This window comes from Psammomys obesus, unplaced genomic scaffold (genome assembly GCF_907164565.1).
Source record: "Psammomys obesus unplaced genomic scaffold, mPsaObe1.curated_primary_1811, whole genome shotgun sequence".
NCBI classification, from domain to species: Eukaryota; Metazoa; Chordata; class Mammalia; order Rodentia; family Muridae; genus Psammomys; species Psammomys obesus.
In genome coordinates, this window is record NW_026596085.1 from 11,472,655 (window position 1) to 11,500,277 (window position 27,623).

Below are 27,623 nucleotides of genomic sequence, written 5' to 3' on the forward strand. Positions count from 1 at the left end.
TAAAAAATCGCAAATAAAAAGTTTAATTTCAGAATCCAAGTTCATCACGTATAAATACACTAAAGCATAGTGCACGCAAATTTAGACTGAGCCTACATACAGTATTTTAACAAAACAGTTTTCTAAAAGGTCAGAGGCAAATGAGTGATTTGTTTCACTCATAATATTTAATTGATGTGAAATGAGAAAATGAAAAAAATGTTTCCATTTAGACATTAAAGCAAAAACTTTAGAATCTGATAAAAAAATCTGACAACTGATACTTCATTTTGATATCCTTGGGATTCTGTAATACCCAGTGATGGTTGAATCTTCCCTATCATAGGAAAAAAAACTAAACGCCTAAGGCTTTTTTCTCCTGACTGCAATAAACAAGCGCTTTCCCTGTTAATAAGCTACCTCCTCAAAGAAGAATCTGAGCCATAATCTGATCAAACTGAGGGGGCATGGTCAGTGCACACTTCTTATGAGATAGCTTTATTGTATAGAGACAAAAACTAAATCAGAGGCATGGAGATTTGATCAACAGGCCATCTGCTGTAAACGTGTCATATCATGCACTGGTGAAGTCCTAAGCATGACTTTAAAACCTGGATCCAATTTCAAGGAGCTCATGATAAGTGGGAAATCTCTGAGTCAACTGACCATGTAAAACCTGAATGAAAACACCTGACACAGGAAAGTTCTCATGACCAACCAACCACGCGACTGATACTCCATGATATGGCTAAATTCAGCTTTGTTGAAATGTTTGCTTTCTGTTACAGTAAACAGCTTCCAGAATATTCTTTCCTTGACATACTTTGGAGTTTGTGGTTAAGAACTGTTCAGTCAGGATGGCTTAACCTCCACCTCCTATTTACAGGTTTCATCTGACAGCCACAAAAGCTGTGTTGTTGCAATTAAAATAATATTAATTAAAATACAGCACCTGATTTGTGGTTTTTACACACAACTGAATAAAAACCCTACACAATAAAATTGTTTACATCTTCCCTCCATTCTAGTAAAACAAAATTACTATCCTCTTAAAAAAAAAAAAAAAAAAAAAAAACCCTTTAGTTTTAAACCTGATCATCCTATTTCATAATTGCCAAGATTTTGTTTCTAGTGGGCTTCTGAAAACGCACCTTGACACCTGGCCTAAAGGAGGAGTAAGGCACATGTGGATATTATGGTGAAAGCTGGCAGGTGGCCCCAGATGCCTGGTCTGGTGTCCGACATGGCCCTGCCAGGCGAGTCAGCCCTGGTACAATAGCTAGCACTCTGAAGCGCATTTCCAGTCTGGTGGCTCCATCTTGAGTTCAATACTGAAAGCATATCAAGGGGAGATTCACTTTTAAAAAGATGAGCTTTTCAAAATGCTCCATCATGAGCCTAGGCTGGCTAAAGCTGCCAGCCTCCATGGGTGTGCTGAACAGCTTTTCTGAGGGGACTGTACTTGGGGGACAACCCAGAAATCGGACTGCTAAAGTAGACAGCCCAGGCCAGGATGACCGCTTCAGGTTCCAGTAGGTAAGTGGGTCACAGCTGTGTTCCAGCACCTCTTCCTCCAAATATGCAAGCACCATGTCTTCAGGTAGCTTCTCTCTCTGATCTCTCTTCATTGGTGCAACGAGTGACCACAGGCTCTCCCCTGTGCCAGTGTCTTTAAGTGGGGACCCTGAGTCACAGCCATTGGAGGTGGCCGTGTCCTCTGAGGTAGAATTCAAAATTTCTAGCTCCCTGATTAAGTCTTGCCTATACTGCTCTGCCTCCTCCTCTGTGAACAAGGAAGCTTTGTAGCGAGGGTCCAGCAGTGTGGCAAAGATGTACCTGGGGTCATGGAGGGTGGCAGACAGGCGGCTAGCCATGGCTTCCTTCAGGGATTTAAGCATGGTGTCAATGCCCATTGTCTCCCCGAAGAGCATCTCAACTTTCCTGCTGAGGATGTGGATCATCGGGATGACCTGGCTCAGAGTAGACATGTGGGCACTCATCTCTCGGCTTGCAGCATCAAAGGGTCTCAGCACATGGCACACAGACTGCATGACCTCCCATTGGTCACAGCTGATCAATTCTCTGAAGTTACACTCAATGGACACTTCATTAACTGCCCTCTTCTGCTCAATTAGCCGTTCAAGCATGTGGAATGATGTGCTCCACTTGGATGGTACATCCTGGATCAGCTGATGCTGTGGCAGTTCATATTCCTTCTGCAGTTCTGCTAACTTCTCTCTTGCCCTGGGTGACCGATGGACCCGCTCACACAGCTTCCGGGCAATGCTCAGTAAGTTCTGCACCATCCTCTGGCTCTTGATAGCCTCACTGACAATCAGATTCACCGTGTGGCTGAAGCACTGCACGCTTGAATGCTCACCTTCACTCAGCATCTTCCCTATGCTTGGATTGTCAGTGACAGTTATGCCAATCTGAAGGCCGATGGAGGTCACCCAGGCTTCCCACCAACACTCCAGCTGCTTCTGAATGCTGTTTCCACTATAGTCACAGTCGATCTGTGACACATCTAAAAGTGCTGAGCAATGGTGGTCCTCACAATGTGGTCGGACAGCAGATGCGAAGGTGACCCAGTGAGCTGTAAGGGTCAAGTACTCACGAGTCTGGCTACTCATCCATATTCCGGAGGTGAAGTGGACCACACCACTCTCAGCTTCCTTCAGATGTGACATAATTATCTGTTTCACATTGTCATACATACCTGGAATAGCTGTTCTAGAGAAATAGGAAGGGGAGGGTAATGAGTACTGAGGTTTCAAGTATTCGAGCAGCCTGTTAAAGCCAACGCTGTCTACAAGGGAGTATGGCTGAAGGTCAAGTGCAATCATTTCAGCTATGAGACTTGTGATTTTTTTGGCAACTGGGTGAGAGTCATAGAACTTCTCTGTGGAGTCACAGAAAGAGGAAGCCCCTGAAAGCTCCGTGCCCAGAGGCCTCTGGATGCCTGAAGAACGGGGCAGAGTGGCCTCTGAGACATCATTCTTAAGTACATGACCATGGAACCGCTGCAGATGTCTCAAGAGGCAGCTGGTGCCCAGGTTGGTGGGCTTCTTGCCCCTGCTGATGGTCCGGCCACAGTGCAGGCACACCACCTTTGTGGAGTCTGCAGAGCAAATGGAAAAGTGATTCCATAGCTTTGAGGTCTTCTTGCTATTAGCAGGAAACACACCTTGATGGTTTTTTCTGACCACTGTTGGCAAGTCAGTTAATTTGGAGGAGCTTTCTGCAGAAGCCAAAGTGGCATATGGAGAGTTTGCCAAACCTGCTCCCAGAAAATCCTTCTGGTTCCCAACAACCTCAGGGTGGCGTCTGTATAGATGTCGCATCAAACAACTGGTGCCTACATCTCCTTTCTTCCCCCGACTAATAACACAGCTACAGTACCGGCACACTGCTTTGAGACTGTCCATGGGTGCCAGGGAAAAGTGATGCCAGACTTCTGACTTCAGTCTCCTCATGACCTTCTTATTTTGCTGGAAGACAGTGCCTGATTCAAACCTTGGACTTACTGTGTCTGCTGGCTGCTTCTCTGGAGAGGACACTACAGAGGCCTCCCCTAAGTCATCAGAGGATGACAACATAGACACATCTTCCCGGGACACATCCCCATGATTTGTGTGTGATGACAGGTCCTCAGGAAGCCTGTCTGGGGATGAGGAGGCAGAAGGACACTCTTTGACTTGTTTGCTTGGAGACAATGATGCAGAATTGAGATCTCCTTCTGGGGGCAGCAGGGCAGGCAGCAGAGTTGGGGGCATAGGGTACAGTGGTGGGATACCTGTGCTGCCCCCATTCTCCTGTAGGACGATGGATCGATGTGCTCTCCACATGTGCCTGATGAGGCAGCTTGTGCCCAGGTCCTTCCCGTTCTTCCCTCTGCTGAACTCATTCATACAGTGGACACACACAGCCTTAGAGCTATCAAGGGGTGACAGATAAAAGTGCTTCCAGACGGCTGACCTCCTCCTGGACCCAGATGTGCTTTTGGGAAGGGAAAGGTTTCTTTCTGCCATGGTTTCTGCAGTGTCATCAAAATGGAGCATGGAGAGGTTGGGGGATGAGCCTGCCAAGGCCTCTTCTCTGCTATACTTCTCAGTGACAGACACATCAGAGGACACCTCTTCAGAGGAGACCACAGTCACAGACTCTTCCATTATTTGGTCAGGGGATGGTATCTTGGGAGCCATTTTCTGGACAAGTCTGACAGGTGAGAGCACAGTGCTGAGGTCTCCCATATCTGCAGGCTGTGGTGGAAGCAGAAGAGAGGGAGAGGGAAAGGAGGACCCTGCTGATAGACTTCCATTTTCTTGAATGAGCTTGGCAGGGTGTGCCCGCCTCACATGTCTCATGAGACAACTTGTACTCAAGTCTTTTTCATTTTTGCCCCTACTGAACTCTTTCATACAGTATGTGCATATTGCTTTAGTACTATCTCGAGGAGAGATAAAGAAATGCTTCCAGGCTGGAGACTTCTTCCTGGAGCTTAAGTGTCGGCTAGAAAGAAGGCTCTGAGTCACAGCTTCCATGGCTACGTTGTACAGTGTGCTACTATACTGGGAGAAGAGTGATCCATAGTCATCCTCATTCTCAGCAGGTAAGTATTTCCCAGAGGGCTGACAGGCACAGCTTGCTGCCCTGATTTCTGCCTGCTCATCACTACTGTCTGTCTGTCTCATATTCTCTGGCTCACTTTTAAAGTCCACTCTTTCCAAACTGTGACAAGGAATTTGATCATCATCTTCCTCCTCTAGTTTGAAACGTACTTTGTCAGAAACAAAATCACTGTCCCCCTTGGGACAAGTTTCCTGCTTATCTTCCATGACCAACCATAATTATCCTGGCTGCTTCATCATTCTGACATCTTAGGTTAATAAAAACTGATTATAATGCCCACTTGTAATCCTAAAAGTAGATTTCATTCACTTGTTCATAATCTCATCTTCGAGGATATTTAATATGGCTGACCACGGATGTCACTGGAAAGCAGAATATGAGGCTCACACAAGCACAATGTCACAGGGCATGGAGTGCTGTTCTGCAGGAGCTACAAGCAAACACTTCTTGCTGTGTACACCAATGCATGCAGTACAGACTTGTCTCTCTTCTCCAGGACAGGAGCCCCACCATCCTGAGGGCACACACAGCCCTTTTGCATTTCCTGTAAGAGATGACATCAAATTAAGCAGAGAACTGAAATGTACATTCAAAATCCATATTGTCACAGGGTTCAGCCTAACTATATAGGAGACAATTTCCATGACAGAAAGCTAAAGTCAAAAATCTTGCTAGTGACATTTTACAGTACATGCACTTTAAAAAACAAAACAAAGGGGAAGTTGGGTGGGCCTGGGGGGAGAAATGGAAGCGGCCTATGACAGAGATGTAAATTGAATTAATGAATAAAAAAATGGAAAAGAAAAAAAAAAACCCAAAAACCCCAACATTGTAAATTTAGCAAAAATATTCAAATTAAAATGTCCTATCACTAAAGAAGTAGCAAATATGAATGAAAAGCACTGATAACACTAAAAGAATTTCACAAGGAATTTATAGCCTTGTTTCTTTTAAGACTTGACTTATTTATTTATAGGCATCATGTAGCTCTGGCTGGTCTGAAACTCAATATGTAGACGAGGCTTGCCTTGAACTCCAAGACATTCACTCACCTCTGCCTCCTGAGTGCTAAGATGCCACCATGGCCAAGATAAAGAATTATTTATTTTTGCTGGGTATGGTGGCAGAAGCCCCTAATCCCATCATTAAGGAGGCAGGGACAAGAGAAACTCTTGAGTTTTGAGGCCTGCCTGATCTACAGAGTAAGTTTAGGGCTAGTCATAATACATTAGTAAGACTCTGTTGAAAAACAAAAGATTATTTTTACATTACATGTATGAGTATTCTGCATACATGTATGTCTGTATACCACACACATGGAGACCCTACAAAGACCATAAGAGCCCTTGGAATTGCAATATGTGAACTACCATGTGGATTCTAGGAACTGAACTCGGGTTTTCTTCAAGAGCAGCAAGTGCTCTTCATTGCTGATCCAGCTCTCCAGATCCAAGTCTCACCTTTCAGTTTACCAAAGGCATCACACAGTGTTACTTAAAACCTAAATTCCTTGAAATCAATTCGTTCTATCTTCCTAGTAGAATATGTACAGAGTTAAAAAAAGAATCCCAAATAGAGCCAGGTGAGGTATTGACACCTGTAATTCTAGCACTTGGGAAGGCAGAGGCAGGTGGATCTCTGGGAGTTCAAGGCCAGCTTGGTCTACAATGCAAATCCAGGACAGTCAAGGCTACACAGAGAAACTCTGCCTCAAAAAAACAAAACAAAACAAAACAAAAAAAAAAAACAACAACAAAAAAACCCCAAACCAAACAAAAATTCCAAATAATCTATGAAATAATCAATTCATAGAATAAATCAGACTGAAATCCAAAAAAGAACGTAGGTGTGTGGAACAGTTTAAAAACCAAAAGGGCTGTCAAGATGGTTCAGTAGGCAAAGGCACTTGCTGCTGCCAAGCCTAATGACTTAAGTTAGATCCACATGGTAGAAAGAACCAACTCTTTCAAGTTGTCCTCTGATCTACACACACCTTTTGGCACACACACTGCCTCAAACAAAATAAATGTAAAGCAAAGCAGCAAAAGCTAACATTGGCACAGGACCCCAGACCTTAGCACAACAGACTCCATGATGGAAGTACTATTCAGGTTGCAAACTTCAGCATGTAGACAATACCACCTGCCAAAACGAAAACAAAGGCCTAGCCTGGGAAAGTCTCTAAATGTACTAACTTTGTTTTTTGGCTTCTGTAGCTCTGCTCCTGGCTAACTATTCTACTGTTCTTGTTGACTGAAATATGTCAACATAGGACTTTTGTGTGTGTGTGTGTGTGTGTGTGTGTGTGTGTGTGTGTGTGTGTGTGCGCGCGCGCGTTTAAAAGCTCACTCTGAGAAAGTCTGGGATCCTAAAAATCCAATGTAATCACTGGCTGGTTAATAAAGACTTTCTATTGGCTTAAACCCACGTCCAGTTTTCTCTGGTAGGTACCCCACAACAGCACAAATGCCAGAACAAACATTATTATTTTAACAAACTTGCTTCATGAGGCACTGCTGGGTACAGCTGCAGATGGGAAACCCTAGTGAAAGGCTCTTGAGCAGAGTGTCTGAATAGCTACTAAGACTGGTCCTGAGCGTGTCTGTGAGGGGTCTAAGCGGATGGCTCTGAATTTGCAGCACTAACAGCTGTTAACGTTCCCTGACTTATCACTTCTTTTTCAAATCAGGGCAGTATTAAGAGTAAGACTTATACTGACAATAAACTTAAGCCAAACTTGTCTGGGGCAAAGTTAGGAAAAACTACTAGCTACATAAATATCAATACTAGCTACACAAGTATCAATGTTTCTGAAAGAAGACATTCTCAAAAACAGATGCCACAGACAAAGTTGATTGACATCCTCAGCATCGCATTAAAAAAAAAAAATCCGCATACAGATTAACTACCAGGAGACACACAAGGGGCTAAAGAGATGCATGTGCAAACATGAGAACTCAGGTTTAATATCCAGAACCATAAAGAGCTGTGCTTACTACCCAGGGTTGTAAGGCCAAGAGCTTAACAGGAAAATCGACGACCACCGCTTCCCTAAACTAGTAGTATACTTTCTAACTGCATCTTAACGCTTACACCCACAGGGTAAGTGTAGCTCTCACCCCTCACAAAGAAGCTTGTTTCTGCAACAGCGACCACAACAGAAAGAGAAAATTGGTTAAGATGCAAAGAATAACTGACCATGGGGTGCCCAACAACAACTGATACATCTATAATGCAACCCTTGCATTGAAGGCTCAAGAAACATTATGAAAGAGGAGGCAGAACGATTTTAAGAGCCAGAGGACCAGGGCTTCTGCTGTGAGACAGTGTCTTCCTGCTGTACTACATTTCAATACGGTTGCATAAGCAAGACCTCAACAGTAACAGAACCTCACATACCAACATGGCTGGAGAGAAAAAAAAATCTCACAAGACCCCAGCTTCTGGGTAAAGAATTATAGGCAATTATTGACTGCTGAAAGAGGGAAAAATCAGTCTACTCCAGGGACAAGCCTCAAATAGATGATCCACTCCCAAGGGGCCAGTTCTAAACCCACATACATATGGGCAACACTAAATGAACTTAGCAGGTTGCTTATAAGTTTGTGTGTGTGTATTGAGTGTGTGCTTGTGCACTATGCACATGCATGTGATGATAAGAAAAGGGTGGGCATGATGGTGTATGCCTGTAATTTTAGTGCTGAGGGGGCAAGATGGGCAGATCCCTGGGTTTGTCGGCCAAACAGTCTGGTCAACTCAGTAAGCTCCAAGTTCAATAACAAAATAAAACACACAGGATTCTGAGAAATGACACTTTTGTCCTCCATGTGGGGTGTGGGGGTGGGAGGTAAAACCTCCCTGGGAAGGGGAAATAGGTTTTGTAGGCATACTAGGGGCGAGTGAGGATGGGAACAGGAGGGATCAGGTAAAGAGAGGAATGGCTGGAATAGGGAGGGATTTACAAACAGTACCGTGGAAACTTCTGAATTTACATGAAAATGACCCTATAGAGGACTCTGAGTAATGGAGGGTACAGAACAAAATCATCTTGAGTAACCTGCCAAGGCTCCCAGTGATGCGAACAGAACACCAACCCAAACTTTGGAACCACACCTGTCCTGCCTACAAGATGTGCTGGGGTAATGGTGGCTCAGAGCTTGTGTAATGGCCACCCATGACTGGCCTAATGAGACAAAGCCTCAAGAGGGAGAGAGCCCATGCCTGACACTGCCTGGATGGCCAGGAATTTGAAGCTAGATGACTTAGAGACGTCAGGTAGAACCAAACACAACTGAGAAAGAAAGGAAAGAAGAAAGAGACAGAGAGATTGAGAGAGAGAGAGAGAGAGAAAGGAAGAAAAGGAAGGAAAGAAGGAAGGAAGGAAGGAAGGAAGGAAGGAAGGAAGGGAAAGAGAGAGAGAGAGAGAGAGAGAGAGAGAGAGAAAGAAAGAAAGAAAGTTAGTTATTCCTGAAGATGTTCTGCTATCCTCATATATCACTGCCTAACCCAATCATCATCAGAGAGGCTTCATCCAGAAACTGACAGGAGCAGATACAAGGATCCACAGCCAAACATTAGGAAGATCTCGGGGAACTCTGCCAAAGATGGGGAGAAAGAATTATTAGAGCCAGAGGGGTCAAGGACACCAGGAGAACACAGCCCACAGAATCAACTATGCAGGGCTCACAGGGGCTCAGAGACTGAAGCGGCAACCATGGAGCCAGCATGGGTCTGGGCTAGGTCCTTTGCATACACACTGTGGTTGTTTAGCTTGGGGTATTTGTGGGACTCCTAGCATAGGAGAGAGGATTCTCTGACTCTTTTGCCTGCTGCTGGGACCCTTTTCCTTCTACTGGTTGCCTCACCCGCTCTTGAGATGAAGGTTTGTATAGTCTTACTACATCTTGTTATGCTGTGTTCCATAGATATCACTGGGAAGCCTGCTCTTTTCTGAAGGGAAAGGAAGGAGCAGTGGATCTGGGGCAGAGTGGAGGTTGGGGAGGCTGTGGTCAAGGCATTTTCTGAGAGAAGAATGAAGAAGAATTAAAAAGAAAGAAAAAATAGAATTCATAACACAAATGCTCTCACCACATGCGGCTGCACATGCACAATCACAGCAGCTATGCATAAAATAATGTGTAGTCAGACATAGTCACACACACATTTTAATATGGGAAACAAAACAAAGAGAAATAGAAGAGAGTAAATGAGAGCTAGATTTGGAAAATTAAACACAACGATTAGAAAAGCATATGGGAACAAAACTAATGTATTAATGAACACAGTAGGATGGATGAAAAAGAAATTCAAGTCTCCATGAGGATGCAGAGCAACAAAACTCTCAAACACTGTTGGACAGAGAAGACAGGTAAGTACTCCGGAAAGCAGCCTGACAGTTCCTCAAAAGCTAAACAGACCCAGGATGTCATCCAGCAGATCCACTGCCAGATACTACCTATCTTAGTCACTTTTCTATTGCTGTGAAAAGACACTATGACCAAGGCAACTTAAAAAAAAAAAAAGAAGGCAGTTAATTAGGGGCTTGTGGTGGGGAACATGGCAGCAGGCAGGCATCGTGCTAAAAAAAACTACATCTGATCCACAATCATAAGGCAGATAGAGAACTTTCTGGAAATGTTGATCTACTTGGGGCTCCAAGTAGATCAAAAGAGACATCATCCAAGGTTCTTTACCTCAAGCTAGTACCACTTGATTTCAGGCACAGTCCTGGGTTCACTCACCAAACTGCATGTAGCATCCTAATAGTCTTGGTTATAGTGTGCTCAAAAATGATTTAGGAGAAAGTGCCAGGATCAGCCAGGCATCTGTGGCAATTTCCACTTAGGGAAACTGTGGTTAGGTCAGGTTGGAGTCTCAGAAAAAAATGACCATTATTTCAGCCTAGTGAGAGAACAATGATAATTTCTAGAGGCAGAAAAAGCACTTTAAATAATTCAGCACCCATTCATTTTGAAATGTCTCAACAAATGAAAAAGAAAAGAGCCTCCATCATCTGCTAAAGGGAATCTAAAATGAGCTCTAATATCTCCCATGTTTAAACAAACCCTCAACACTCCTCCTAAGATAGGGAACATCTCTAGGAGGTTGCTCCCATCACTTTCAATCAGAGTCACAATGGTGGGGGCCAGGAGTAAGATGAAAAGAAGAAATAATAGGGAAACAATTATATGTTAAAAAAAATGGGCCTTGTGACACATGTCTATATATATCTAGATCTATATCATACATATATATATATGTATATATACATATATATACATGTATATGAAGCCTAGTTACCAGAGTTGCCTGCAACTCTGGCAAAGTGTTGCCATCAATGACCCCTTTATCACCTCAACTACATGGTCTACATGTTCTAGTATGACTCTATCCATGGCAAGTTCAATGGCACAGTCAAGGCTGAGAATGGGAGGCTTGTTATCAACAGCAAGCCCATCACCATCTTTCTGGAGCAAGATCCTGCTAACATCAAACGGGGCAAGGTGCCACATATGTTGTGGAGTCTACTGGTGTCTTTACTACCATGGAGAAGGCCGGGGCCCACCTGAAGGGTGGGGCCAAAAGGGTTATCTCTGCCCCTTCTGAAGATGACCCCATGTTTGTGAGGGGCTTGAACCCTAAGAAGTATGGCAACTCACTCAAGACTGTCAGCAATGCTTACTGTACCATCAATTGCTTAGCCCCCTGGCCAATGTCATCCATGACAACTTTGGCATCATGGAAAGACTCATGACCACAGTCCATGCCATCACTGTTATCCAGAAGACTGTGGATGGCCCCTCTGGAAAGCTGTGGCATGGTGGCCATGGGACTGCCCAGAACATCATCCCTGCATCCACTGGTGCTGCCAAGGCTGTGGACAAGGTTATCCCAGAGATGAATGGAAAGCTCACTGGCATGGCCTTCCATGTTCCTACCCACAACGTGTCTGTCGTGGATCTGATATGCCAACTGGAGAAACCTGCCAAGCATGATGACATTAAGAAGGTGGTGAAGCAGGCATCCTGGGCTACACTGAGGACCAGGTTGTTTCCTGCAACTTCAATAGTGACCCCTACTATTCCACCTTTGATGCTGGGGCTGGCATTGTCCTCAATGACAACTTTGTAAAGCTCATTTCCTGGTATGACAATGAATTCGGCTACAACAATAGGGTGGTGGACCTCATGGCCTACATGGCCTCCAAGGAGTAAGAAGCCCTGGACCACCCACCCTAGCAAGAACACAAGAGAACAAGAGAGAGGCCCTCGGCTGCTGAGGAGTCCCTATTCCAACTCAGCCCCTAACACTGAACATCTCACTCAGTTTCCATCCCAGACCACCAGAAGAGTAGGAGGGGCCCACAGAGCCCTATTCTCTTGAATACCATTAATAAAGCTCACTACACCTCCCCCTCTCCCAAAATTCAGCACACAGGAGGCAGGCAGAGATCTTCCTGAGTTTGAAGATAGCCTGGTCTACATTGGTCTACAAAGAAAGTCCAAGACAGCCAGGGCACTTTATACAGAAAAAAAAAAAAAAAAAACCTGTCTCTAAAAACAAACAAACAAACAAACAAACAAACAAAAAAGAGCATAAGCCCTACCCAGAGGGACACTGGACCAAAGAGCAGAAATAATAGCCCTAACTCAGGCAATGAAATGGAACAAAGGAAAGACAGTGAATATTTACACAGATAACTGATATGCTTTTGCCACAGCTCACGAACAAACATACAAAGAGACCTACCTACTAACCTCAGAAAGAAAAACCATTAAAAACAAACAAACAAACAAACAAAAAATCACCCAACTCTTGGAGGCCATTTGGTTATTATTATACAGCTGGGTCATCAAAACAACAACAGACTCCAGGCCCAGGGGAACAATTTTGCAGATCAAGTACCCAAGGAAGCAGTTTTTGAGGATCTTTGCCCCCAAACCATCTTGGAGCTTTTGGCCGCCCGTGAGCACCCACTCTACCTCAATGAAAATGTCCTCACACACTCTCCAGAAGATCAAATTAGATTATACTGCAGCATAGGAGCCCATCAAAATCGCCAAGGATGATGAATCCTACTGGACAGAAAAATTTACATACCAAGTTCCTGGGAAGGCATTGGCTTATTGCTCTCCACAAGTCAATGCATTTGTCACACCCCTCCCCCAATCTCAGAACTCATTTCCCCCCATGTTTGGTTTGCCTAGACATGAGGAGATACTTCAAAACATCTCAGATAAATGGCAAAAAGGTCATGCTCCCCCTAGGACCCAGTCCCTGGTGAATTCTGGGAACTGAACTTTACTGAAATCAAACAAGGGCCATAAGGATATAAATACATGGTCTTTATTGACACTGTCTCAGGCTGGATAGAGGCCTTTTTAACCCAAACAGAAATGGCCTAAAGAGTAGAAAAAAAGTTCATAATGAAAAATCCCGGGCTGGAGAAATGGCTCAGAGGTTAAGAGCACTGGATATTCCAAATGTTCTGAGTTCAATTCCCAGCAACTGGTGCCCTCTTCTGGCCTGCAGGCACACAAGTAGGCAGAATACTGTATAAATAGTAAGTAAATAAAACTTAAAAAAAAAAAACAAAAACAAAAACAAAAAAAAAAATACAATTATCTCACAATTTGGTCTTGCCTTAACCCTGGGGTCTAATGATGGCCTGGCCTTCACAGCCAAGCTTTCTCAATTGATTTCAAAAGCTCTCAATATAAATTGGAAACTACATTGTATGTTTCACCTTCAGAGTTCAGGAATGGTAGAAAGGATGAATAGGACTTTAAAGGAGATTTTTTTTGTTTTTTCTGGACAGGGTTTCTTTTCATAGTCCTGCCTGTCCTGGAGATTGCTCTGTAAGCCAGGCTGGCCTTGAACTCACAGAGATCTACCTGCCTCTGCTTTTGGAGTGCTGGGATTAAAGGCATGTGCCACCACTGCCCAGTTTTAAAAAGGTCTAAACTAAATATACTCTTGAGACTGGTGTTAATCTCCTACCTTTTGCTTTACCATGAAAAATTCACCCCACATAGAATAGTCTATGGATGCTGCCCATCCTCACCACGATCTCCAGGTACATCAAGAGCTGGTAAAAAACAAAAACAAAAACAAAAAACAAACCTCCCTTATTTCAGAATCCCTGAAGGGATTGCTTTAATTAACTCTAGAGAAGATCTTTCCTCAGTCAGTTCAACCTGTTGGTGACTCTGTGCTGATCTGCTACTTTAAAAGTGACTGCCTCAAACCACGTAGGATGGAAGGGATCCTACATCATGATTCTCTGGTTGCCCATGCCTGGATCCACCATTTACATCACAAAAAGGCAACAGAGGACTCTGTGGAATTGAGATGGGCCACTAAAGCTACAGTGACTGAATGGGATCTCCTCAAGTTTAAAGTTTTCCAAGGTTTAATGTTTTATTGTTAACCTGCTCTTGATCCCATTTTATACTACAAAAGTTGTAATATTAGCTTTGTCCTATTAGATTGTATCTATGCTTTTAACTTGAGCTATGGTAACCTGCATAGACCCCAGACTTGGAAATGGGAACTTAGGCTAACAGACACTGGAAAAGTCTTAGCCTTACAACTCATGAACAACCCCAGTTAAAAATAGATCTCTGCAGTCTTTCCCCCTTCATGGAGAAGGAGCTGAACCAGGATTGGAAACTTCATTTGGGTGCTTTGGGGGAAGACTGTGACACTTTAAAACTTGAGAAAAACTTAAAAGGTACTAAAAAACTTACAAGGTACACCTGGCCCTAAATCATGCCAGGGTGGAACTATTGCCCCTTGGGAAAAGTCCCACTAAGCTATTCTTACCCTCTTCCTCAACCCCACAGAGATTAATCCCAACTGTAAACAGGGATATTGCAACCCCATAACTTTCACACTTAAAACTCTGGAACCTTGAAGTTTTCCCCAGCCAAATAATTCTGGGACACAAAAAGGACCTGGGTAATTAGGTTATAGCTCTCCATGAAAGACCCAGGTACTTCGGTTACATTCCAAAGAAAAGAGGTTCAGTCTGAGATACCTAAGCCCACAGGTAACACATGTACCTTCTCCCAGTGCCTTAGGTTCCCCTGGTGTGCCCATGGCCCATAGATCTGCCAAATACTGCCTTGCCTATTCTAATCCCCTTAAACCACCCCTGCCCACCCTTCCAACAAAGGTGCCTCTTCTGACTATGCTAATGGCAACCTTTTCTTTCCTCAACTACTCTGTATCCAACCTAACACAAAATTGCTGGCTTTATTTTGACCTATAAAACATCCTTCCTATGTCCAAATGCCTTACAACCTGCCACTCACATCATTGCCATGAGCCACTAGTGATGCTTGCTCCTGGTTCCAACCCAAATTAGCCCTAGGTGATACACAGGGCAAGGGTTATTTGTCATGTCAAAGGTACCAGATAATTTGGTACCTTTGACAGTACTTCCAGACTAAATATTGGTACAAATGTGCTTATCATACACTGAGACACACCTATTTCATTCAGTTTCAACATCCACTCATCCACTTTAAAAAGGCTTAGGAACCTCTCAAGGAGGCAGAAGCAGGCAGATCTCTGTGTAGGCCAGCTTGGTCTATAAAGCAAGTCCAGAACAGCCAAGGCTACACAGAGACACTCTGTCTTGAAAACAAAACAAAATCAAAACCAAACCAAAACAAGAGGCTTAGGAACATAAATATCTCTATATCTGTAATCCCAGTATTTAGAAAACTGAGGCACAAGGATTGCCATGAGTCTGAGGTCAACCTAGGCTAAAGGATTAAGACTTTATCTTAATAAAATAAAAATATACAGGAATGCAAATTAGCTTATCAGGTAAAGGAACTTTCCACTAAGTCTGATGGTCTGAATTCGATGCCTGAAATCCACATGGCGGAAGCAGAGAACCAACTCATGCAGGTGTTCTCTGACTGCCACATGTGCACTGTGACACATCCATACCCACACATATAACAAATATTTTTAAAAAAATGCAAGCCAGGAGCAATGGTACACGCCTTTAACCTCAGCCTTTAGGGAGGCAGAGGCAGGTGGATCTCTGTGAGTTGGAGGCCAGCGAGTCTAGGACAGCAAAGACTACACAGAGAAACTCTGTCTTGAAAAACCAAAATAAATAAAATAATGCATATATAAAACCATATACAATAATGTACACATGTATAATAATGAAACCACACACACACACATACACACAAAGCAAGAGGACCCTGTGGCACCAAAGCTAACAGACTGATGGTCTCAAGGGTAAGGTAGAAGAATAGACAGGATACACATGGCCTTCATTTCCATAAAGGCAATGCTGTAACTGTCCTGCCAGGAATAAAGTTATTCTAAAAGAAATCTGATTCCTTTCACTATCAGATTATTGAAATAAGCTACCAAGAAATTGGGGTTTCCCCCAGAAATCTCATGCTGGAAGAAGTAAAAAGCTGAAGCCTGGTGCCAACAAAGAAAAGCAAATCTGTCTCCAAGAAGATATGACTCAGTTCCAGCTTGCTGAACTACCTTGCAGGAGACTGGAGTGTAGATAATGATGGGTCAGTGATGGGCAGGTCTACACTTTGACTAGGACTGCTTAGTTATATTTATATCCTGCCTTCCACTTAAACCTTAGCCTCACGTCAGGAACCCAGGGATGGATTTGGAGGGTGTAGTCACTGGACCTCTGTTTGTTCCTTTCCCCAATGTGTCCACACTGAATATTTCTCTGTTTTTCACTATTCTGTTTAGTTAGCCTATCGTAGGCTGGTGCTAAGCTTAGGTTGTTAAGACTAACAGGTGCCAGGTTCTGACCCTAACAACTCTAGTTACAATCTGAGCCATGGGCAGGAAAAAAAGACATATTTTTGCCTGTCAGTCACTCACAGCATGTGGACTCCAGAAAGGAGACCAAGCAGTGCCACACAGCTGTGGGGACACTATTCTTGAAATCTCTCTTCCCACTTCAGCCAGCACTGAGTACTGTCTACTTGTGCTGTGTGGAGCAGAGAATGAGTTAAGTTCTTTCCAGATCAGTGCACCTCAGGTTTTGCCTTCCTGTTAGTTTGGGCTCCCTTGACCTGTCTGGGTTCTTCCAGAACCATCTTAGCAACTGCCACTTGGTGACTGGTCTTATCTTTTGGAGTTCCTTGGAGCCACTGAGGTTCTGTTGAATTATTTTGGCTGTTGTACCATTTCTATGTCAGGCCTTGTCAATTTGGAAGTTCCTGTGAGAAAATCTGGAGTTCTGCTGAATGATTTTTGTATCTGCCACATCGAAAGGAGGTTGAAATGCATTGGTCTTTTAAAGCTCTTTGAGCCATTGGGGTTCTGCTGAGCCATTTGGGACAGATGAACAGAGTGTAGAAGAAATCTTTATTATGGTTTATATAACCATGAAAACAGTGTCTGTACTGTGTTGATGCCTCTAAGGAAAAATCTAGTTAACTAATCTCTTGTAACTTATTATGGGGAAAAACTTAATTGGCCCAAAGAGTTCCTGAAAATAAGTGAGCAGCAAACCCCTTGCCCACTTTCTTTCCCATTTTCGGAACTTATCACATACTAAAATTACTGTTCCTGGCACGCCTGATTTAAATGTTGTGCTACATTTAAATCATTTGGGAATGATTTCTGGACTATGTTTTCCTCTTCCTTTGAAAATAATTAAGAGCTAACTATAGATTTGGGGGCTGAAAAAAACAAAACTGGCTATGTAGGGCTTTACCAGAGACAGGCGTAATTAAAATGTTAACAGAAACTAGACGTGGTGGCACACACTTTGATCCCAGCACTCAGGAAGCAGAGGCAAGCAGATCTTCATGAGTTCGAGGCCAGCCTTATCTACAAAGTGAGTCCTGGACAGCCAGGGCTATTACACAGAGAAACCCTGTCTTGGAAAAGAAAATAAAAAACAACCAACAAATGTTAACAGAAATGTTAACTTTCAGCTTTCTTCCAGGTGGAATGGTTTGGGTCTGGTGTTTTCAAATGTTACTTCTGGAAAATGAGGCTGAGAAAAAATAACCAAAAACAAACAAAAAAAACCTTGCTCCAATATTCAAAAGAAATAAATGCTCTTCTAAAACAATTATTTGAGAGTCAACAGACATCTAAAATACTTTATTGAAAGCATTTTATTTAAAAAACATTCATTGGCACCAAGAAAAAAGTTTTGTTAAGTTATAAAATTTAGTATTGGCTATAGTGTTTGACTACAAATTTCTTCCAAAACAGATTCTATAAAGAAACTGAAATTCATTCATTCATTCATTCACTCACTCACTTATTTATTTGTCTACTTATTTGGTTTTTCGAGAAAGGGTTTCTCTGTGTAGCCCTGGCTGTCCCGGAACTCCCTTTGAAGTCCAGACTGACCTCAACTCAGAGGTCTAGGTCTGCCTCTGCCTCCCAAGTGCTGGGATTAAAGGCATTCCCCACCACCCAACCATTTTATTTACTTTTCTTTTTTTCTCACCACAGGACAGCCAGAATTAAAAGTAGAAGAATGAAATCCAAGACAACCTAACCTAAGAGCCACTCCTTCTAAATCTCCCAGTTGCTTCAAATTGGACATGGAGAATTTTACTGGCACTAACTCCTTGACATCAATCACTGAACTCCTTGCCCTACAACATGGGAACAGATCAGACTAAACAGGCCAGGCCTCACCCTGGCAGTGAGGGGAAGATGAGATAAAATCACCAGATGCTTAAGCAGTGATGATTTCGGAGACAAGGCGGTGAAGCTGTCAGAATAAACTAAAGTCTGCTGAGCATGATGGCGCTTGCCCATAATCTCAGCACTCAGGAGGCTGAAGCAGAATCTCAAGTTTGAAGTCAGCCCAGGCCCCATATTTCAAAGTCAACAATAAAAAGAAACATTTCCAACAGTGACGAAAGCCAAGTTATGAAAAGCTGGGCATAGTGGTGCATGCCTTTAAAGCCAGCACCTGGGAAGTAGAGGCAGGTGGAGTTCTAGGCTAGCTTGATCTACATAGTGAATTCCAGACCAGCCAGGGCTGTATAGCAACAGGCATATTTTACCAAGTGACTGAGGTATGACCACACAGAGTAAGGAAATGTAGTGCTTGGCAGGAAAGAAGATATTCTAAAGAAGCACTTGTTGCCCTCCTTTTGGTTATGAAATTATTGAAACAACTGTACCCAAGAAACCAGCAGCAACATGTAGAACACCGACATAGGCTCCTCTAAATAAGTGTAGTGGAGGACACTGCGGTATCTTTTTAAAAATTTGTATTTTTAACACACACATATATGTCAACATATATTTAACATATTTTAACTTGTGTGTGTGTGTATGTGTGTGTGTTAAGACTAAGTTGGGCATGGTGGCACATACATTTAATCCCAGCACTCAGGAGGTAGAAGCAGGTGGGTCTCTGTGAATTTGAGGCCAGGCTAGTCAGCACAGTGAGTTCCAGGACAGACAGGGCTACACGAAGAAAGACCCTGTCTCAAGGAAAAAAAAGAGGATTATAAGGATATTATTTCCCCTCTTTCTTTCTTTCGAACCCCTCCCACGCACACCCCATGCTCTACATGATCTTGTTTAAATTCATGACCTTTTTATTTCTTAAAAGTTGTCATTAATAGATTGATTTTATGTGTATCCGTGCCTTGCCTGCATGTACGTCTGTGCACCATATGCCTGCTGTCCATGGAGGCCAGAAGAGGGTATCAGATATACTGGGACAGATTTCTGTGTGATTCCTGGGAGTTAAATCTGGGCCCTCTGCAAAAGCAATCAGTGCTCTTAGCCTCCTAGCCATCTCTCCAGCCTCTTGGCCCTTGTCTTTGTTGTTACATACATACAATGTATGTCTGTGTGTGTAGGTTCCTAAATGTATCAATACAAATGCTCAGTATATACAATGTCACTTGTATATATGTTCTGAGAGCTGACCATTTAGTATTAGATAACTAATCAGTGTGCTCTTCCCTGGGAAAGATTATTTATCCAGCTCTCAGCGGTTCTTAATTTTCTGTAGTTCTTTGTACAATTAAGGCCTTGTGAGCTTCCCCCTTCGATATTAGTACTAGCATGTCTACTGGTGGTGTCCTTGTTCAGAACATGACTGCTCTATCTTGAATACACAGACATTCATGTTGAAATCTAATCCTCATTATGTTTAAGAAGTGAGACCAGGTGGTGCCTGAGAGGTGATGAGAACCCTGCACTCATGAATGGCTTAATAACATTCATGTGACTAATGGATTAATGGGTTGTCTGCAGCTGTCTGCTATAAGAGACAAGTCTGGCTATGACTCCATGGTACCATGCTCTAAGGGGCTCTGCCAGCAGAAGGCCATCACCAGACTTTGAAGCAGTGCTTGGAACCAAAACAAACCTCTTGTCAGCGTGGTGACACACACTTATATCCCAGCTACTGGGGAAAATGAAGCAGGAGGATTACTTCAGTCCCAGATTTTAGGAACAGCTTGTGAAATCCAGTAAGACTTTACCACAGGGGGTGGGGGGGGGGGAAGGTATGTGAACAAAGTTAGTCAATTAGATTGTTCTAGAAAACATGACCCATAGTTCATACCACTCTAGAACTTAAATCCATGTGAACAGCAGAGGCAAAACAAAACAGTAAAGGATGCAATACAGGAATATCCTTACACACTGGAGTTAAAGCAAAACATATATAGCTACCGTAAGGAGATAGATACAACAGGCCGCATTACAATTAAAAACAAAAAACAACCTTGAAGGGGGTACTGGAAGGAGAGGATGTAAAGTAAATAAAGTTAAAAACAAAACAAACAAACAAACAAAAACAAAAAGCAACTTTGAAGCCAGGCTGTGGTGGCGCACATTTAATCCCAGCACATGGGAGGTAGAGACAGGCAGATTGCTGTGTATTCGGGGCAAGCCTGGTCTACACAGTTCCAGGACAGTCAAGGCCACACAAAGAAGCCCTGTCTTGAAAAACCAGCCAACAACAACAACAAGAACCTCCTAAATTTATAGTAGTTAGTTCAAAGGATCCTTTCCATAGTTTAGACAGCCTGGTATAGAATTGTCTCAATTTAAGCCATATGTTCTGTTGTGGGAAAAAAAAAAATGTTCCTTTCCATTTAAAGCTCTGCTATACACAAGTACCAGTGAGAATGGGGACCACTAAGTGATTTCCCTACACAATCACCCACTTGCATTCAGTCAACTCAAATGCTTTGTTGACATAACCAATATTGAGAAGCATTAACTTTTCCTTTTTCACATCCAAATGTTAACACATTAAGTAAAATACCACTTCTTAACAGTAGCACCCTGGCAAAACTCCATACACACAGAGTGCCCTTTATGGATAAGGGTCTCATACAGATCAAACAAGCCTATAGCAGGAAATGTAGAAGCTCTTACCAGAATGATTTTTACTCCTCCACCTAACAACCCCATAATAGGATTAATTAGACCTAGAAGATCATGTTCCTCAAATAAGGAACACATAGAAAATCTACAGCCACAGGAACATTCCACAGCAAGACTGAAACCACAAGGAAGGCCTGCTACACCCAAGGATGTGTTGATAACTACACAAATGTGTTGCACTGACTAGGAGTGATAAAGGATAGGGAGCACGCTGTGATCAAAGTTGGACTCCTTCCTGTGGGCTGGCTACCAAAATATATTCCATCACCCACTGCGTTCCAAACATGCCACCTACAGTCACTCAAGTATCCAATGCCAGGTCACAGGTCTACACAGAGGCAGAAGGCCAGACACTATGATAAAAGATTCTGGTTTGAAAGAACAGCTACTCAAGACAAATGAAAAATTTAACTACAGACTGGCCCCTGGGTGACACCAGGGCTTTTTGTTTCAGTTCTTAGACTCTCAGTGATGGAAATGGAGTAGAGAGAAACGGATTCCTAGGGGTGAGGAGTCCTAACTTCTACAATTTCCTCCAAAAAGTTTATAAGCCCATGGAGAAAAACAGCTGGCAGCCCTGAGGGTCTCATCTAGAGACAAGGCAACCAACTCCGCAGTTCAGAAACTTCACAACATAAATTAAGAAAGCAACCTTCTCTGTCCTCAACAGGGACTGTGCAAGCCCTTACAGACCTGTCGACACCTAGGGGGTCTTTGTTTCCAAAGACCTTAATTAAGACCTGGCCTACACCTGAGGGCAACTTTAACCTACTAAGTGTTTTGCATAACTAACATGTTTCAGGGGAAGCAACAACACCAAGGGCCTTAATGCCACCGAGATATGCCACAGAGTCACTGAGCCTATGTAGATGATAACTGCTAGGGCTATTCCAAGATGGAAAGCCCAAGGCTAAACACCAAAGACAGCCACAAAGAGTTAAAATACAGAAATCTAGAACCAGAGTTATTTCCACCAGCTGTGGTCAGAAACCCCGATAAGGCTACCTTGGAAACAAAGCGCATTCCACAGTAAGCAAACAGCCCACATTAAGGTCACTTGGTCCCTGTTCAGTCCCTGATATGTTCTGGGTCACATACCACAAGCCTGGATTTTTCTGGTTGCTCTTTCTGTGTTTCCCCTGAACTTAACATCAACATCTTCACCAGCTACCCTTTCCTCTGTGGTCTAAGCAGTCACCAGTGACAGTCCTAAGCCACAGTTTCGGCTGAAAGTCGCTGGAAGTCTTTAAATGTCCTTTACAGGATGTGAGATGTGGCTTTCATGATACAGTGGCCAAACAGTCCCATGCCTGTGGCTGGCAGATGGAGCAGAGACAAGGTGAGCCTCAGTAAACAGCCATGATGGCTGCTTCAGTGAAATTCAGCTGCTCACAATAGCTGTCTGCAGAGGTAAGGCAGTTGAACCAAGCAAAATTTGGGGTTGCTAGTTCATCAGGCCAAGGGACCCCAGATCAGGGAGCAGGTGGCTACAGCAACCACATGACAGCATCCTTGTAGGGCACAGTGCAGGACAGTCCCATCCCAGCCTCACTGATACTGGCAGTGTAGACTCTGTACAAAAAAAAAAAGAGAAACTTGGGCCCCAATGCTGAGAGTCCCTCACATGGTGGATGAGGGAAGCAGACCTCACACCGTGTTAGACTCTTGTCCCAGCATTTTCACACCAAATCATTTAAACTGTGTAGTCACTAACTTCCCAAAACATCACCCCAAAGATCTGATGAGGAAGGTGCAGCAGACTGGCTCCAGACCCTTGAAGGCACATCATATACTCTGTAACACCAAGACCCTCAGAGAAACCCTCAAGTGTGTCAGAAGCATTTCAGAGCACACTCTCGGATAATACACAAGTCTTCCCTTAACTGCTTGTAATTTCCCTAAGAATACTACTTGGGAACTGGATTTCTATTTTATTTTAGAGACATCATCTCAGTATCTTGTACATGCTGGATTTGAGCTTCTGTGTTCAAGCAATCCTCTTGCCTTAGCCTACTCCTTCTATAGCCAGGAACAAAAGATGTATGCAGGTATAAGGAGGGCCCCTTTCTCTAGTTATATAGGTCCCTACCACCACTATAAAACTCTCTGAGAACAGGAATTTATGAAAACACCACTATTACAGCAGATAGTGCAATTCCAGGTGCAGGAAGAGAGGGAAGAATGGCCTACCAGGCAGTGAAGGTCTTCTGTTTATCCAGCATCCTTTCTTAGAAATATGAAAGGTTTCACTATTTTAAAAATTATAGGTTTTGAGCCAGGTGTGGTAGCCCATGCCTTTAATCTCAGCACTCGGGAGGTAGAGGCAAGCAGATTGCTATGAGTTCGAGGCCAGCCTGGTCTACCAAGTGAGTCCAGAACAGCCAGAGCTACACACAAAGAAACCCTGTCTCGAAAAACCAAAACAAAACCTATAGGTTTCCCCTAATGATACCTTCCAAAATTTGAAGTACTAAAACCATGCATCAAATAATTAGCAAAAAGACTGAGTTCTGCATGTAGCTCAGTGGTAGAGTATGTGCCTAGCATGTCTAAGGCCCAGGGATTGATTCCTAGTACTACAAGAAAATACAGAAATAAAATAAAACAAAAAAAAATATTAGAAATAACTAGCAAGATGGGATGCTGAAATGACTCAGTGGGCAAAGGTGTTCACCACAAAAACCTGACAATCAAAGTTTGAGCTCTGGAATGTACATAAAGGTGGAAGGAGAAAACTGACTCTACAGAGAACTATCATCAGAGAACTGTGGCATACACAGTAATAAATAAAATTTTAAAATATGATTATTAAGAAAATAATTTGCAATTAACAGGTACTTTGAAACACTTTTGCTAAAAAGCACCAACTCCTAAACCAGGGACCACACAGTAACCAAAAGCAGACAAAAGCCTGGTATTTCCTGGGTTCTTTCTGCATATCCCCTTTGTCTTTAAGACTCTGGGTCCCTCAGCTGCTTAATTCTGGGTGAAAATAGGTCAAATCTTCAAGGAGTCTGTCTACAAGCTGATGATAGCTAACCCATTTCATGTTCATTCAAGGCCAAAGGCACAAAGAGTAACTGAGGCATCTTACTGTCAGCTTTGCCAATGGCCTGCTCCAAACCCACAGAAGGCGCCATAAGTCTCCACTTGCTCTAATCCCACAGACAGATGACCCCCTGATGAGATCGCCCTCCCGGCAGAATGCTCATCTCAGGGTAACTGGACTGTCATCTCACCACCTGGCAGAACCAGAACTGAGATAATGATCAACCAGACCACACTGTGACCACGACTACTTAACTATGCATACCTCTTGCCCCTAGCTAATTCTGTTTAAACCTAAAGCTCATGTCAGTGCCCCAAAGTCGGGCTTAAATGCTTACTTTTTATCTCCCCTAATTAGGGCCATTTTGATTATACTCCTTTCATGCCCTCCCATACTTCTGAGAAATCCTGAAACTGGCTCTGTAGACCAGGCTGGCTTTGAATTCAGACACCTGCTTGCCTCTGCCTCCTGAGTGCTGGGATTAAAGGATCAAAGGCATACACTTCCATGCCTGGCTTGTTTGCTTTCTCAAGGGCCAAGCGGCTGTACCTGGTATGCTGAAACCTACAGTTGGTCCTCTGGCCTAGGACTCTTGATTACAGGCATATTCCAAAATAAAGAAAAGCCTAGACACTAAAGAGTGGGGCTATAAATAACAGAAAGATTGGGGTGCAGAGCCTGGCGAGCTGCAACACTTCCCAGATCTAAGTGAAGGCCAGACTGAGAGACTCAGGAAGGGTAAGGGCATGCTGAGAGTCTTGCAGCCTTTCAGTGACATACAAAACACCTGCAACAGTAGCCTCAAAGGGTAATGAAAAGAATGACAGAGCTGACTCGGAACTGGTCTAATCCTTCTGCAGATGTTCAGAAAGAAACCACTCTGGTTGGAAGAGCCTCTGGTTAGTGGCTGGGTCTCTAACCCCTGTGGCTCCACCACAGGGCTAACCAAGTCAGTGGCGAGTAAAGAGTCACTTACTGCTCCCTCCTCTCATCAGGTCAGGTCAACCTGAAAAGAAACTAAAGTATTTAAAGCCAGGCACATAGAAAACACAGATATGAAGTGAAGAGACAGAGGCAGTGACCATGGCCACTTATTGTCTCCAGGCCTCTAGAACTCCTCTTCCCAGTTCTCTCTTGCCAAGCTACAGGCCTATCAGAGATCTGAAACACACACACACCACACACACACACACACACTTCTTTCACTGAACAAATACTACACATCAGCTCATGTACACATACACATAATTCAACCAATTCTCCTCATAATTTCCTAAAAACCTTTTCAAAGGTGTTAGGGACTCTGTGTATGTATTGTATCACCATCAAAGAGTTTTTACTTATAAACACATCAACCACCAAAGTCTGGTTGGGGACACACTTAAGTAATCAATGTCAAATAAACTAAGAGCTTTCTTTTTTTTTTTTAATCTTATTTTTACTTATGTTCATTGGTGTTTTGCCTGCATGTATGTCTGTTTATGAAGGTGTGAGAAGCCCTGGAGCTGGAGTTACAGACAAGTGTGAGCTGACATGTGGGTGCTAGGAATTGAACAGCCCAGTCTTACCGGCTGAGCCATCTCTACAGCCTGTGCTTTCTTCCAAATAAGAGACTGTATACCTGCCTAAAAGACTGAGTGTCTTAAGCTTTCTATTGCTCTGATAAACACCATGGCCAAAAGCAACTTGGGAAGGAGAAAGGGTTTATTCTATCTTATACTTCCAAGTAACAGTCTACCCCTGAGAGAGGGCAGGAACCTGGAGGCCAGGACTGAAGCAGAAGCCCTGGAGGAACACTGCCTAAGGGCTTGCTTCTCAGGGCTTGCTCAACCCAGAACCACCTGCCTAGGGATGGCATACCATACCACTCCCTGTCCCCTTGGGCTGGATTTGCCTACATAGACCATTAATCAAGAAAATGCCAAACAGACTTGCCTACTAGCCAATGTTATGGAGGCATTTTCTCAATTAAGAATTCCCCCTCTTCTGGGGGCTGGAGAGATGACTCAGTGATTAAGAGCACTGTCTACTCTTTAAGGACCTGGGTTCAATTCCCAGCATCCACAAAACAGCTTACAACTGTCTGAAACTCCATTTTCAGGGGACCCAACACTCCCACAGAGACATACATATAGGCAAAACAGCAATGGACATAAAAAAAAATTAAATAAAGAAATAAATAAAACGTTAAAAAAATTTCCTCTTCCAAGATCTATCTAGGTTTGTGTAAACTGACAAAACCAACCAGCACATTGAGACTTTGGAACTTGCTAACGATTCACAAAATATTTTAATTTATTCTAGATCTTTCCCTGAAAAAAAAAAAAAAAAAAACAAAAACACGAGAAAGTGAACATCACGGCCTTCATAAACAGGCCGCTAAAAGTGGCCTCAAAGTGTAGAGTCAAACTTGTAGCTTCCTCTCAAGTCTGGTTAGCGTGGAATTAATTCATGCCTGAAACTATGCTAGTCATAAAACTTTCAAAAAAAAAAAAAAAAACCCTCAACACTAAAATTTCCCTAGTCTTAATTTTATCACCACGATATAAGGGAATTTTTTTTTTCTTCCTACAAAGTCACAAGAATGCACTTGCCTGAGCGGACTGGTGTTACGAAGCCAAAAGCCAGAAGTCTCTTTTTTTTTTTTTAAACTGCACTTAATCTTATCCTAATTAACTTCAAAACAAATGACTTCCTTTTTTCACAAACGCCAGAACAGCGACGGCAGCTCCTCCGGAGGCTCCGAACTGCGGGGACTAGAAAAGACGCGCACGAGCCTCGTGAGAACCTCCCCACACACAGAGCGAGGACCCGCAGCCATCCAAGCCGAGGCGAGCGGGTCGCACCAAAAAGGACAAAAGGAACAAAAATGACGGCAGGTACTGCGACTGCGGAGCCAAGGCGTGAGTTAAGTTTGCGTTCGTTAAGCCTCGGCGGACAGACCCAGGAGCTCGCGCTGCAGCCAGGCACCCAGAAGCGCGACACCGACCCCATGTCACCGCCGCGCAGCCTGCCGGCGCCCCTTCCCGGACACGCGCGCCGACCGGCACCGGCTTGGGGGCGCCACGACGTGGCGGGAGCCGGGCACCTGGCGAAATACCCCGCGGGGCATCCCGCCGCCGCTCCTCTCCGCGGCCTGGGCCCGCGGGCGGCGCGAGGCGCAGCTGTCAGAGGCCGGGCCGGGCGCACCCTCGGGACTCAGCCCCCGCCCGGCCCACCGCGCACGGACAATGGCGCGGTCCCCGACCCCTGCGCGGCGCCGGCCGTCGAGGACGCCGCTCAAGCGTCCCGCGCGCACTCACCTGAGGCGCCGGCTCCGCGCGGCGCAGCGCGGGCCCGCGGGCTGCGGACAGCGCGACGGGCGCGCCCATTCATTAGCCGCTTTGTCTGCCCCCGCCGCCCCTCCCGCCGCCCCAGCCCCGCCGCCCGCGACGCCGCCGGACGCTGCGCCCCTCCCAGGGCCCCGCGCGGGTCGGGGGCGGGGCCCGGGGCGGGGCTGGGGCGCGCAAGCGCAGTCCGTGCGCACCTGCCCCTCCTGGGGCTGGGCCCAGAGGACCGCTGGATG

General features: G+C 44.1%; 1 protein-coding gene and 1 pseudogene across 2 annotated transcripts; one reads left to right on the top strand and one right to left on the bottom strand.

Annotated features, from left to right (window-relative positions):
* On the bottom strand, window positions 1-27,442 carry Zbed4 (zinc finger BED-type containing 4). Of its 2 annotated transcripts, none has more exons than XM_055627130.1 (2): window positions 27,361-27,442; window positions 1-5,155 (listed from the first exon to the last, which is right to left on the bottom strand). In XM_055627130.1, the coding sequence occupies exon 2, from the start codon at window positions 4,815-4,817 to the stop codon at window positions 1,305-1,307; it is 3,513 nt and encodes a 1,170-aa protein (XP_055483105.1). In that variant the 5' UTR covers window positions 4,818-5,155; window positions 27,361-27,442; the 3' UTR covers window positions 1-1,304. The 2 variants fall into 2 exon arrangements, with proteins under 2 accessions (XP_055483105.1, XP_055483107.1); XM_055627132.1 differs by lacking the exon at window positions 27,361-27,442 and adding an exon at window positions 24,104-24,345.
* Window positions 10,959-11,825, top strand: LOC129691136 (glyceraldehyde-3-phosphate dehydrogenase-like; annotated as a pseudogene).
* Window positions 27,443-27,623: the final 181 nt, after the last annotated feature.